The sequence below is a fragment of the Odontomachus brunneus genome, unplaced genomic scaffold (genome assembly GCF_010583005.1).
Source record: "Odontomachus brunneus isolate Ranch 3 - 2012 unplaced genomic scaffold, Obru_v1 Obru_scaffold_164, whole genome shotgun sequence".
In the NCBI taxonomy this organism is placed as follows: domain Eukaryota; kingdom Metazoa; phylum Arthropoda; class Insecta; order Hymenoptera; family Formicidae; genus Odontomachus; species Odontomachus brunneus.
The window spans coordinates 675,429-687,634 of record NW_022639614.1 but is presented as its reverse complement, the minus strand read 5'-3'; the positions used below and the strand labels follow the sequence as shown (position 1 = coordinate 687,634).

The 12,206-nt window shown below is 35.6% G+C and overlaps 1 protein-coding gene across 1 annotated transcript in view; it reads right to left on the bottom strand.

Annotated features, from left to right (window-relative positions):
• Positions 1–2,044: 2,044 nt before the first annotated feature.
• The window catches only part of LOC116851028 (telomere length regulation protein TEL2 homolog), a 12,770-nt gene continuing 2,608 nt past the window's right edge, over positions 2,045–12,206 (bottom strand). Inside the window, exons 3-8 of the mRNA XM_032830019.1 lie at positions 11,951–12,072; positions 11,496–11,878; positions 10,195–10,405; positions 9,600–10,116; positions 7,403–7,549; positions 2,045–5,572 (exon numbers count right to left, since the gene is read on the bottom strand). Of these exons, the coding sequence (XP_032685910.1) occupies positions 2,754–5,572; positions 7,403–7,549; positions 9,600–10,116; positions 10,195–10,405; positions 11,496–11,878; positions 11,951–12,072 (4,199 nt within the window). The 3' untranslated portion in view covers positions 2,045–2,753. The remainder of the gene's footprint in view (positions 5,573–7,402; positions 7,550–9,599; positions 10,117–10,194; positions 10,406–11,495; positions 11,879–11,950; positions 12,073–12,206) is intronic.

The following is a 12,206-nucleotide window of genomic DNA, read 5'->3' as shown; positions in this document are numbered from 1 at the left end:
ATATATATATATATATATATATATATATATATATATATATATATATATATATATATATATATATGTAATTTAACATACATAAATATATTATATATTTTTTTTTAATCTCTCAATCAAATTTAAGTAATTTAATTTCTTTTTCGCTTCGATTTCAGCAAATTCATATATTTTATGTATTTCAAGATACAAAAACAGAATCCGTCCCCGAGAATAACTCTCTTGTCCTCGTCCCGTCTCGTTTCAGATCGTTTGTGCAAAAGTTCGCTTAACAAAAACATCTCTTTCTGAACGAGATTATCTCGGACAATCGATCGTTCCACTGCACCGCGCCTCCTAAGTCACGTCAACGCCTAGGGCATAACCGCGACGGTAGAAAATACGATCTCGATAGATAGATTTAACATTGAACCCTGTATAAATTGGAGTAAGTTAGCCCGGAGAGACGGGAGAATATAAAAGATCCATGATTTTTCGAATCAATCAAAAGATAAGTCGTAAGAAACTCCGCGGGTGAAGCTTGAATTTTGTGGTATGTTGTACCATGCGTTTAGCCAGGAGCCTTATCATCGGTCTCAGCCCCATGACTCGACTATGTGGTACGATCCTTATTGAAATGCAGGAAAGAATGCCGCGTTGGGCTGCTGCTGCTGGTTCTGCGGTAAGGACTGCACCATCGGCGACATGTATCCCATCGCTGACGCTACGAGAAACAGTCATGAGTTACACAATACGTATATACAATAATTGAGCTAATTTTCAGTAAAAAAGCTGAAAAGAAATCTGGATAAAATTAGATTTGCTTAAAGATAAGTTGCTTCAATTTAATTACACCAGGTAAAAACAATAACTGGCCTCTAAAAAAATTAAAAAAAGACCTGAACATAATATATCTATTTAATTTAAAGCACAAGTTTTTTTCTCTTAATTTACTGTGTACAATATTATGTATAAAAAATAACTGCCTTCTATAAAACTGAAAAGAAACCTGGATACAATTATGTTTAATTTGAAGAATAAATTGTTTGAAGAATAAATTGTTTTAAAGAATTTATTGCATTACATCATGTATATATAACAAAATTGTCTTCTAAAAGCTGAAAAAGATATCTAAACATAATTGTGAGTTTATTTAATTTAAAGAATAGATTTTTTAATAAATTAAATTTTATTTTTTCATTACATCACCCCTTTTTGATATATACAGACTTTTATTGTCCTTTTCATTTCTTTAATTCTTTATTTTGATATTATCAATAGAGCCTTATTTCACTCCTTTTCTTAAAAAAAAAGACAATATCATTAGCGTTATTTTCTTTCTTTTATATATATATATATATATATATATATATATATATATGGAAAAAAAATTGCGAAGCATTTATACTTACGTGTTATTTTCATTTGATGCTGAGGACTATTGCTAGCTAATTGGTTCATCGTCGGTGCCGGGCCACTTTGTTTCGTTTTACTACCCATTATATTGTCAAGGTCGATATTTAGTCCCGAGCCGGCCCAAGTCGAGCCGACTTGCGTGGAGGACGTTGTATTGCTAGACGTTTGACTTTTGGTATTGGTAGGTCCGGATGGGAGAAGATTCGTAACGGGTGATAAACCGATCGTCCCTAAATGCGACACTAGATTTTAGTTTCTCACGCGCATTAGATGGCTTAATTAAATATATTAAAACTATTGTTGTTAATTAAAAGTGTAAGATCACTGCCTGAGAAAATGTGAAGCGCCAATAATTCCCTGCCGAATTGCTTCGAAGTCATCTTTATTGCAAACGAAACCTCGTTTTCAATGAGAAAAAATTTCCAATAATGAGCAATGCAACGACAAACAAGGTAATCTTTTAATGAAATGTAAATGTTAAACGTTTATGTGTGTATGTATGTATTATGGATTGATTAGATTTATAATTAGCTGGATTCAGGAGTCTTTTTCCATAGACATTTCATTTGTCAGCATAGTTCTATTTGGAAAATTCTTCACTTTTATTAACACTTGTTCAATGTTTATAGGAAGAGATTTTTAATCAGTCTAATAAAATTTATACAAGCAGATTTATTTTATTCAGCAAAAATTACAGCCTTTGTATTACTTAACATTTACAGAATATTACAGAACATATTACAGAATACACTACAATTATATATTGCAATAGATATACAAAGTGTCTGGCACAACACATATTCGTTCGTGCAGTAAAATTCACTAAAAATATACTTATCCATCAAACTGAATAAAAAGTCATTTACTATTTTGCAAACACAATGAGATAATTATCGAAATATTAATTAAAAAGGATTAGTTCACTCACTAATTTTCTATAATATCTCAATAACTGTCGTGATTAGATACAGTAAAGTTAGAATCTCATCAAACTATCAAAATTGAGAGTCATTATCAATATTGCTCCCGCAATAATTATATTAATTATATTATTACTGTGTAAGCCCATCAGATAATGATTCTCAATGCTAACAGTTTAGTAAGCTCCCAACTTCATTGTATCTAAACCGTTCTGCAATCAATTACATGTGTAGTGTGAGATACTTTGTATATATGTATTTCAATGTTTCTACGAAATAATAGATATTTATATTAAAAAAAAATATAAGATAAATATTTAATATATTGAAAGATTCCTTCTGTGTTCGTTGATAAAAATAGATCGCGTAGATCCAGCCATTAACATCCTCTCCAATTGTAACGTTGTTTTTGTTTTCCACGTGGATTTATACCATATATATTCAACAGAGAACGAATCCGATGATTGCGTCGATGCAGCGCATCACTGTGGCATTAATTTCCCTGCATTTGACATCGTGTTCGCCAAAGATGATGTTCTGCGTCAGCAGCAGCCACTCTTTGATCTCCATCAGCGTGTCCAATAGTTCTTCGACAACAACTTGGTCTCTCGGCAACGACACCAACACGGACGCGATACACTCTACGACGGCGAACCTCACGGTTGCTTCCTTGTGCGACCTCAGCGTCCACGTGAGTTCCAAGATCTCCTTGCCCATCTTCAACGCCAACGGGCAGTTCTCCGCCGCCCGCATGATCACGGACACTGTGTTCAGGTAACGCAGCAGCACAATGTTCTCTTGGTCCTGATAGATCTTCAAGTTTTGAAGCTTGACGGAGTCCTGTTGCCAGTTGAAGCCGTACAGAAGCGGATAGATGAAAGACGAGACGACGCTCGCGAAACGATTGACACTTTTCTTGGGCACCTTGGACCGATGCGCGAATCGTCTCGTGTGAGACTCAATCCTCTTCTCGATAATCTCCTGCCAATCAGCGACTCGACTCTCTGGCGTCTCGAGTAGATTCTCCATGTCCTCGTCGTAGCATAACTCCTGTATTCTATACGGCTTCGTCGTGTCGATGAAGACCGACACAGGGCTCGAAATGGACTTCCTCCTCTTCTCCACCAGCTTCGTGTTCTCGGCGTTGCTATCGCTGCTCACCTTGATGCCCGATAACCGTTTCGCGGACTCAGACAGCACGTCGAGGAACAGCAAGCGTTGGCTCAGCGAATATTTGCCGACGTCCTCGTAAAACTGTTTGCACAGGAACTCGGCGCACTCCTTCGGCCGCACGACGACGATTTCCACGCAACAGCGAAATACCACGACTTCGAAATCCTCCATATAGGATTGTTGCCTGAGCGTGACGAGCAGTTCCAACAGCTCGACCGCGAAGGACGCGTCGTCGTGCGGTAATTGCGTCCGTATGAGCTCCTCGCAGACCGACATGGATTCGGAGAAGACGTCGGGGTCGGTAGCGGTACGCTCGTCCGTCAGATTGTCGCGCAGGTCCCGCAAGTACATCGGCCGCACTTTGCTCACCGGTTTGTCTCGCTCTTCGTCCAAGTCATACGGCACTAAGTCGTCGTCGCTGTCCAATTCCAACTGCTCTTCGTCTTGCTGACGACTTTCCTCCGCGTCGCCTCGCACGTTTGTTGTCACTCCAATCGCGTCGTGTTTCTCCTTCTGCGCGAGATCATCCTTCGTTAAACTCGCTAAGCTACTTTCGAACTTTTTGCTTGAAACAGCCTGGAAACTCGGCAAGATATCGGCTACCAATTCGCGTATCTTCTTGTTAGCTGAGGAGTCGCTGTCGGCCAAATCGTCGCTGCGTTTATAGCAGATCACGATCGGCGCGGATAGATGCTTCAACGAGTCGAGTAATACCTGCACTCGCGTGGGCATATCATTGTAATCGAACACCAGTTGCGGCACGTCATCTTCAGACAGATGGTTGATGCAGATCTCGGCGGTGATCATGCCCATGGCTCTTATGTAGATATCCGTGCATTCCAGATGCACAGACACCCCGTTGAGCAGGAGCTGTCGACACCGCTCCATGACGTTTTGCTCCTTCAAATGACTCCTGCACGCCCTCACGGACAAGATAATCAGCCGCGAGATATACTCGTGCTGCTCCACAGGCGTGTGATTGAGGATACTTCTGTCGCTCCAGATGTCAATAAGCTTCATCATTAAGTCCGGTAAAACATTCGCATTCTCGCAGGACGACAGGTAAGAGATCAAGTTGAAGATCAGCTTAGTGTCCGTGTGATAATAGCGCATGAGGGGGATCTTTGTTGTTAGAACGTACTGCCAACGCGGCGCAGTCAACACGTCCCCGAGAACGGGATGTACGCCGTACATGGGCTCGCAGCGTTTCAAGAACATCGTGGCCATATGCTCGACTGCCGCGGTGTCCAATTCGCGAAGCACACTCCTGACCAGACGCTTCTCGTTTTTTATATCCTCGTAACACCATTCCGTGAGAATGTCGATAAAGCAAGATAGGTCATGGGTCGGCTTCGATGTAATGAGAATCTTGCTTATTATGGTCGAGAGTACGTTTACTTTCGGCTCGATGTTTAACTCGTGCCAGGCCTCGTTGACAAAATGCATCGCGCGACACACGTGGAAGCAGAGCAACCTGACGTAGACATGAGGCGTGTACAATTGCGGCGTGTCGCGCTGCATCTTGTTGGCCACACGGCTCGGCAAGGAGACCAGAATTTGCGTTGCGCGTTGCCACGCCTGATCCAGCTCTACCTCGAGCAGAACCTCCTGTCGGAATCGACACGTGTCCACTATCGCCGAGAATATCGCGTCGCTCTTCAGCAGATTTTGCAGTATCGTCGAGATCGCACGAATCTTCCTCTTGTCCTCGAATTCGCTCAGAGCGGCGGTCAAGAGCTTCAAGGATTCCGATAAGATCGGCATCGTGGCGCCGTCAACGACCATCAATTTTGTAATCAGAGGATCCAGCGAGCCGTCTTGCCGCAACGGCCAGTCGCGATCGAACAAGTTAATCGTCTTCTCTATAATTTGCTTGTACAACGTGACGTTCACTGCCACGCCGTCGTCGACACCCGTGTACTTTTGGGGAGTTATGGTTCCCGGTAAGAGCGTCACGTAGTCCGACAAGCACGATTGTATTCTCTCCAAATCGCTGCGACTTTTAATGCGGCATATGGCGCATAATTCTTCCAACAATGCGATGTGATTATTCTCGGTGGCCGCGACGTTCTCTTCGTCCTTATAAGCTGCAAGGAAAGGCTCATCTTGGGTGGATTACATTAGCTTCAAACCAAGAAGGTTTGGTGCGCGGTTCTCTTTGATTAGAGAAGCACATGCATCATCGATTTAAAAGAGGAGGATCGTACATTCCTTAGGGAACAGTTCTGAAGTAACTCGAGACCTTGGAAGAGAAAGGCTAATGCACATTTTTTAATCTTTAATTGCAAAAATTGCAGAACTTTTTGCAAGTATATAGAGAAAAATATAGAGAAAAATAGTGTGAAGATTATTAGAACTTTGATTTCTTTATTAATTTTCACTAATTGATTTTTTCAATAAATATCTAATTTCAGGAAATATCACAATTTATCAATAATTATCGATATTCCTTATAGGTTTAAAGTGATTACATTATGTATTGTAAAATTAAATATAAATAATTACTTGTTATTTCACAGAGAGAACATTTTATATCTCAAAAATAAATTTTCAAGTACTTTTTTCAGTGTATAAGTAACTCCTGCTATCTCCTGTTATCTCCTATATACTATAATTACATACTATATACTATAATTTACTTTTACATGCAAAATATATCTTACAACAGAGAATCTAATGTAATATATGTTATATCAGTCATTATTTATAAAATTTAGTTGTATAATATGTAATACAAACCTGTAATCATTTTAAACTTATAAGGAATACTCATAACAAATTGTAATTAGAAATTTATTGTAAAAAACAATTAGAGAAAATAAATAGAAAAATAAAAAAATTATTCTAATAATTTTCACATCTTTATAGAAAATAGAATTAGGATCGATTTTTTAATAATTTAAACTTAGAATTAAGTTTTGACTTAAAAATTTTTAAGTTTAAATTTTATTCTATTTTTTATTCACAATGTGTTTGATATGTTGGAATAAGAGTTTAAGCAAGTTTAATCTTTATTTTAGCAATGTTTCATGTGTTTGAACAAGTTTAAGTTAGAATTAAGTTTTGACTTTAAGATTTAAACTTAATCTCTGTTTTAACAATGTGTTTAATGTGTTGGAATGAGAGTTTAACCAAATTTAATCTATTTTAACAATGTATTTGATGTGTTTAAGCAAATTTAAATAATTTTATGTTTGAACAAATTCAAATAGTTTGACGTTTAAACAAGTTTAAGCAAGTTTAAATCGTTTAAGGCTGGTTTTTCAATGATAGTTTAAACTTAAATTTCAACTAAAACTCTGTTTAAACAAAATAAACGCATTGTTAGAATAGACTTGAATCCAAGTTTAAACTGCTATTGAAAAACTGACCCTTAATGTATTTAAACAAGTTTAAATTTGAACTTAAGTTTAAATTATTATTGAGTTTAAATTTTTACTAAAAAAACGATTTTTAGGATTCTAACAGTAAATAGAATCAAAATTTCAATTGCAGAAATATTATGAAAATTGCAGAATTTATAGAAATTTGTTTCAAGATTTGTAAATCTTTCAAACTCAATCGTATAAATTTAATTTAATATTATTGTTATTGTTGTTATTACACTAACAAATGTGATTAGCATAAAATTCACCTTCCAAGATGCCGAAATGGCAACGTTAAAATAGCTCGGAAACCATATTTATTTTAACGTAACAGTGTTGCTTCGTTGTGACAGGATGAGGCAACATCGATTTTCTTTCGACTACATCTTAATTAAGAAATGACAAGTGGACGTTGGACCACGTTGTATTGCGCAAGTCTTGTGTGTGTACGCGTAACACTTTAATTAACTCTTATGACTATAACTAACGAAATCCCGCCAACTCACTATAATAGTAGAAACAGATTCTTTGCAATCACACATATACACTCACCTGCATAATTAACAGCGTTGGAAGGTGCATTGCTCATTCCCATGAAGATGTTAGAATTGGTTGGGCTACTTATCCGTTCGTCAGTTAGCCTCATAGTTGAAATATTCAAACTATCCAGGTCCGACAAAAGATCCGTATTCGAGGACACTGAGGGGAAACGATACAAAATTAGATATGTTGTACTTACATTGTTGACTAATATGTTACCAATTGTTTAATACGCATACTAACTAGTATTCAAACTCGTTTTATATTAAATTATCATTATTTTGGCACTGCGTGTAAAATGAAATCGTATTTAAGCTGGTACACTGCGTTTTCTCGATACATATCAAGTTCATATATATCAGTTCAACACTACATCGTTTCCACGCATCACCGAAATTATGGTTTTGTTTATACCAATTTTTCAATAGGCGTGCCAAACAATCACTTTACTGAATTGTCTTTATTTGATGCGTGCAAACAGCGTGTAAACGCTAGTGTATTAAAGAGATTGTAAGGTAAAATGGGTTTGTTAAAAATTTATTGGAATTTGCACTATATAGAAGTTTAAATATTGTCTAACTGCTCGTGAAATTAGAAGAAAATTGACCATTCAAAGATTGAAATATTTGAAACTAAAGTTGACACTTTTTATACTCTTGAGGTTGGTATGTTTTTTTAATTTCTTGTAAACTCTCTTTCTAAAATTAGAGTTTTAATGAAAAATCACTATAATATTAAAAATTAATGTATCAACATAAACAAATTTCGAATTATTGATCGTTTTATTTGCAAAACACAACAATGCAAATTTCATAATTTATAGTAGGGAAGACTGGGGCTATTTAATTATCGGAGTAAGTTGACAAAATCGATTATTTCTACTGTTCTTTAATAGATTTTAGAATCAAGCAAGCAGGGATTTCAAAGTTATCTTTGACATGTTTAAAAATCTTGCTTGTTTAATTTTATAATTTATTAGAAAATATTAGAAATAATTAGTTCTGTCAACTTACCTCAGTAGCCAATGGTCTCCCCTAATGCACGAGATTATATATATATATATATATATATATATATATATATATATATATATATATATATATATATATATATATTTTTTTTTTTTCTTTTTTTTTAAATACTTTATATCTCTTTTCATTATCTGTGCATCTCTATTAAATCAATTAATTTACGAATAAACCATAAAAAATAATATTCTTTATATATTTATAATATACTGTGTACACATATATCCATCTTTAAACTTTTTGTTTGAAATTAACATGTATTACTTAGATAATGAAATAAATATATAAAAATATAACTTTGTTTAATAAGTAAATTTATGAGTGAAACTCTTGATTAATTCAAGATTCCCTTGATCTTTGAATGAAAATACAATACTGAGCTTTAAAACCTCTAAATTAGTATAATAATCTTCTTAGTGCAAATCCGTTTAACACGATGTCGTTTATATTGCCAAAATTAAGGTAATTTAGTTAAAAATCACTAGATAATAATCTTCCAGTAAATTACCTTAATTTTGACGATGTATATAAGTTTATACGCATATAAGTTTATACAAAAATAAAGATAATTCAAAATAAAATCGCTAGTTAATATGCGTATCAAACGACCCGTGTAAACAAGCATTAAGATAATTTAGTGCGAATCGCTAGTTGGTACATGTATTAAATACTCAGTGTAAACTCTAGCACACACATTGGAGATACATCCATCATATCTCTGAGTAGCTCTCATATTTCATGTAAAACATGTAATTATCAAAGGAATGTTATATGTAACTATTCTCAGGCACTTTCAAGGTAAATCTTTTAATCAAATATTTGCTCTTGCCTTTATCTCACAATATCGTCGCCTGAATTTATTAGTCGCTTTTTGGTCTTGTTTACAGCAATCGTAATTAACATTTAATATGCGCATCAACTAACAATTTTATACTAAATTATCTTTATTTCTGTGTGTAAATTTACACGCATTGCCGAAGACAATTTACTAGAAAGTTACTATTTGATGCGCGTATCAAATGATCAGTGTAAACAAGCACTTGCAACATGTTTACAGAAATTGTTTAATACACAAACATATGAATCATTTTCTACGAAATTATCTTCGTTTCAGCGGTGTGCTATCGTGACACTCACGATATGTTAAAAGCGTTACAATAATTTTGTAACAATCGCCATACCTGTATTGTTATTCGTTGTTTGATTATTGAGACTCTGCGGCGACAGAGAGTCGAACAGATCGTTCGACGTCTTGGAATTTTGCGGAGCCGCGCCGCTCCCGGTGAACGCCGTTTGCGTATTAGCATACATCGTGATATTTGCGTTATTTGACGTCGGGCTATTTACGCCCGGTATCGTCACGCCCATTAAGCTGATTTGAGATTGCGGCTGATTCGGAGGGCCTGATAAAGTGACGGCGTTGAAAGCAGACGTAAAGTCCGCGAATTCATCGTTACCGTCCTTCGATTTGGCATTCGCCGAGCTATTGTTAAACGCACTGGTAAAGTCGCCGAAGTCCAGATTCGCATTCTGCGGCTGAATATACGACTGAGTACTCGCCCTCGGATTGAAATCGTCGTCATCCAACTTGCCGCTGTTGTCGCTCTGCGACTCAAAGATCTCGTTCAATATGTCGTTTTTGGTCTTCTGCTGATTTACAGGCGACAAGTTGTTAGTTTGTTGCGTCGATGTGCTATTCTGCAAACAGTTTCCAGATTTTCAGGATAATGCATGTGTCGTTAGAGTATGTAACGTAGTCGAAGCGACTAAACTCACATTGGATTGTTCTTTTCCATAATTAGCCGCCGCTCCGAGATCCACCTTTTTAGTGGGTCTGCTTGTCCGGACTGGGGACGAAGTCGCGGAAGGTATAGATATTTGAGCGGATTTACCAATTTGATGTATATTATCCATCGTATCTCTATATTCCCTTCCACTTTTTTTCGGGCTAGTGTCATTGTCCGAATCCTCCCTCTCGCCATCGTCACTGTAACATAAAGATATCGAAGTTCAAATGGTAAATAGCAAGACGACGATTAACAGTTAAAATAAACGACCCAATAACGACATAGCGCCAAAATTATTTCATTTTTTACAAGAATTTTTTTTACGATATTTAGTGACTTTTATAAGTCATGCAGTGAGCTGCAGATTATAAAATCGACTAAAAACTGAATACATTGTTATAATGCATGAAATAAATATAAAAAAATCCCTAAATAATTTCAAAAATAAAAATTTCGGAATATATGAATAATACCTGGATAACCTAAAATGCTGATTGTTAAATTTGCAAAACCCATATCTGAGCATGATTATTATCCAATAAAACTTTACAATTATTTATTAACTATTTATGTTGTTGCCATTTCTATGACAATAATTATAATAATTTTTAAACATTTTAACATTTTTCATCTAATAATATATATACTTAATATAATATAATAATTAATAATACTTTTTCATATAACTCTTCTATAATTTTTAATTTTATCATAAACTTAAACAGCTGTCAAATCTGACAGCTATCAGGCTGTAATAATGCATGGTTAATATAATTTGTAAGCTCTCATAGATCTTAATTTTCTCACTCTAGTTGTACACTAGCAGAGTCTGTTTATATATATATATATATATTGTTAATATAGTTTAGTTATAACTCGTATTTATATAATACAAAGAAAGAATAAATTAACCCTTTAGCTACTATACGCCACTAAAGTGACTTCCCTGTAAGTCATTCTATGGGACGAAGCGCCACTAAAGTGGCTTTCCGTCAAATCATTTCTTAGTAATTTCCAAGTCATTATCTCACTTGTTTTTGTAGTTTTAAAAGTTGTGTATATTTTCGTTTATATGCACACCGCGGCAGAGAAGTCCGTACTGGCGATACAGCGCCACGGCCAGCTTCGCCGTAGCTAGAGGGTTAAAGAGCTAATATTGTAGTAGAAATATAAATTGAGAAATATTTTAAAATAGCGTTAACTTTCCATATTTTTTTTTAATACAAGAATATTTCAAACAACTGATATTTCTACAAAATGAACGAATAAACTGTATGTGCTCTGATGTACCTGTTATTTGTATCCTCGAATCCTTTTCCACGACTGTCCCTATCCCAATCATTGTATGTTTCCACATTGGATTTGTTCCATTTGGGGTTATCCATCCACCTGTCACCCCCTCCGAATCTCATTCCCATTGCTTCACTCGACAAGCCGACGTACTTGTCCTTATTTTTCTTCGCCTTCTTCCTCTCCTCTCGAAGTTTGTCGTCATCTTGAATGAAATCAATCAATTCTCTGACTTTGTGCCTGATGTTTATACCTTGATCCTTCCCGAATTCGTCGATAAAGGTGTAATTCTCCAAAGATCTGAGATCGTAGATGTGCTCGCGCGACGAAGTGACTACCCGTTCTGAACCGTTACGTACTAAGTAGTTAAGAAGGAGTAGTGACTGTAAAAGAATGTAACTATTAAAACCATCACTGGAACGATTAATTTCAACGATAGTGTAATTTGTACAAACCTTGTACGTTCGTCGCCAATTTCGTTTGTTCTCCTGCAACATCCTCTTCCAGAGCATGGACATTACCTCTGGAAATTGCTCGTATGTGAACGTGGCCTGAGCCAATTCTTGCATCATTGCCCCTGTATAAGTATTTCTTATAAAATATTTACTTTTCAATAATCTTATTTTAATATTCAAAATACCTAAGGGAATCGATATATATATATATATATATATATATATATATATATATATATATATATATATATATATA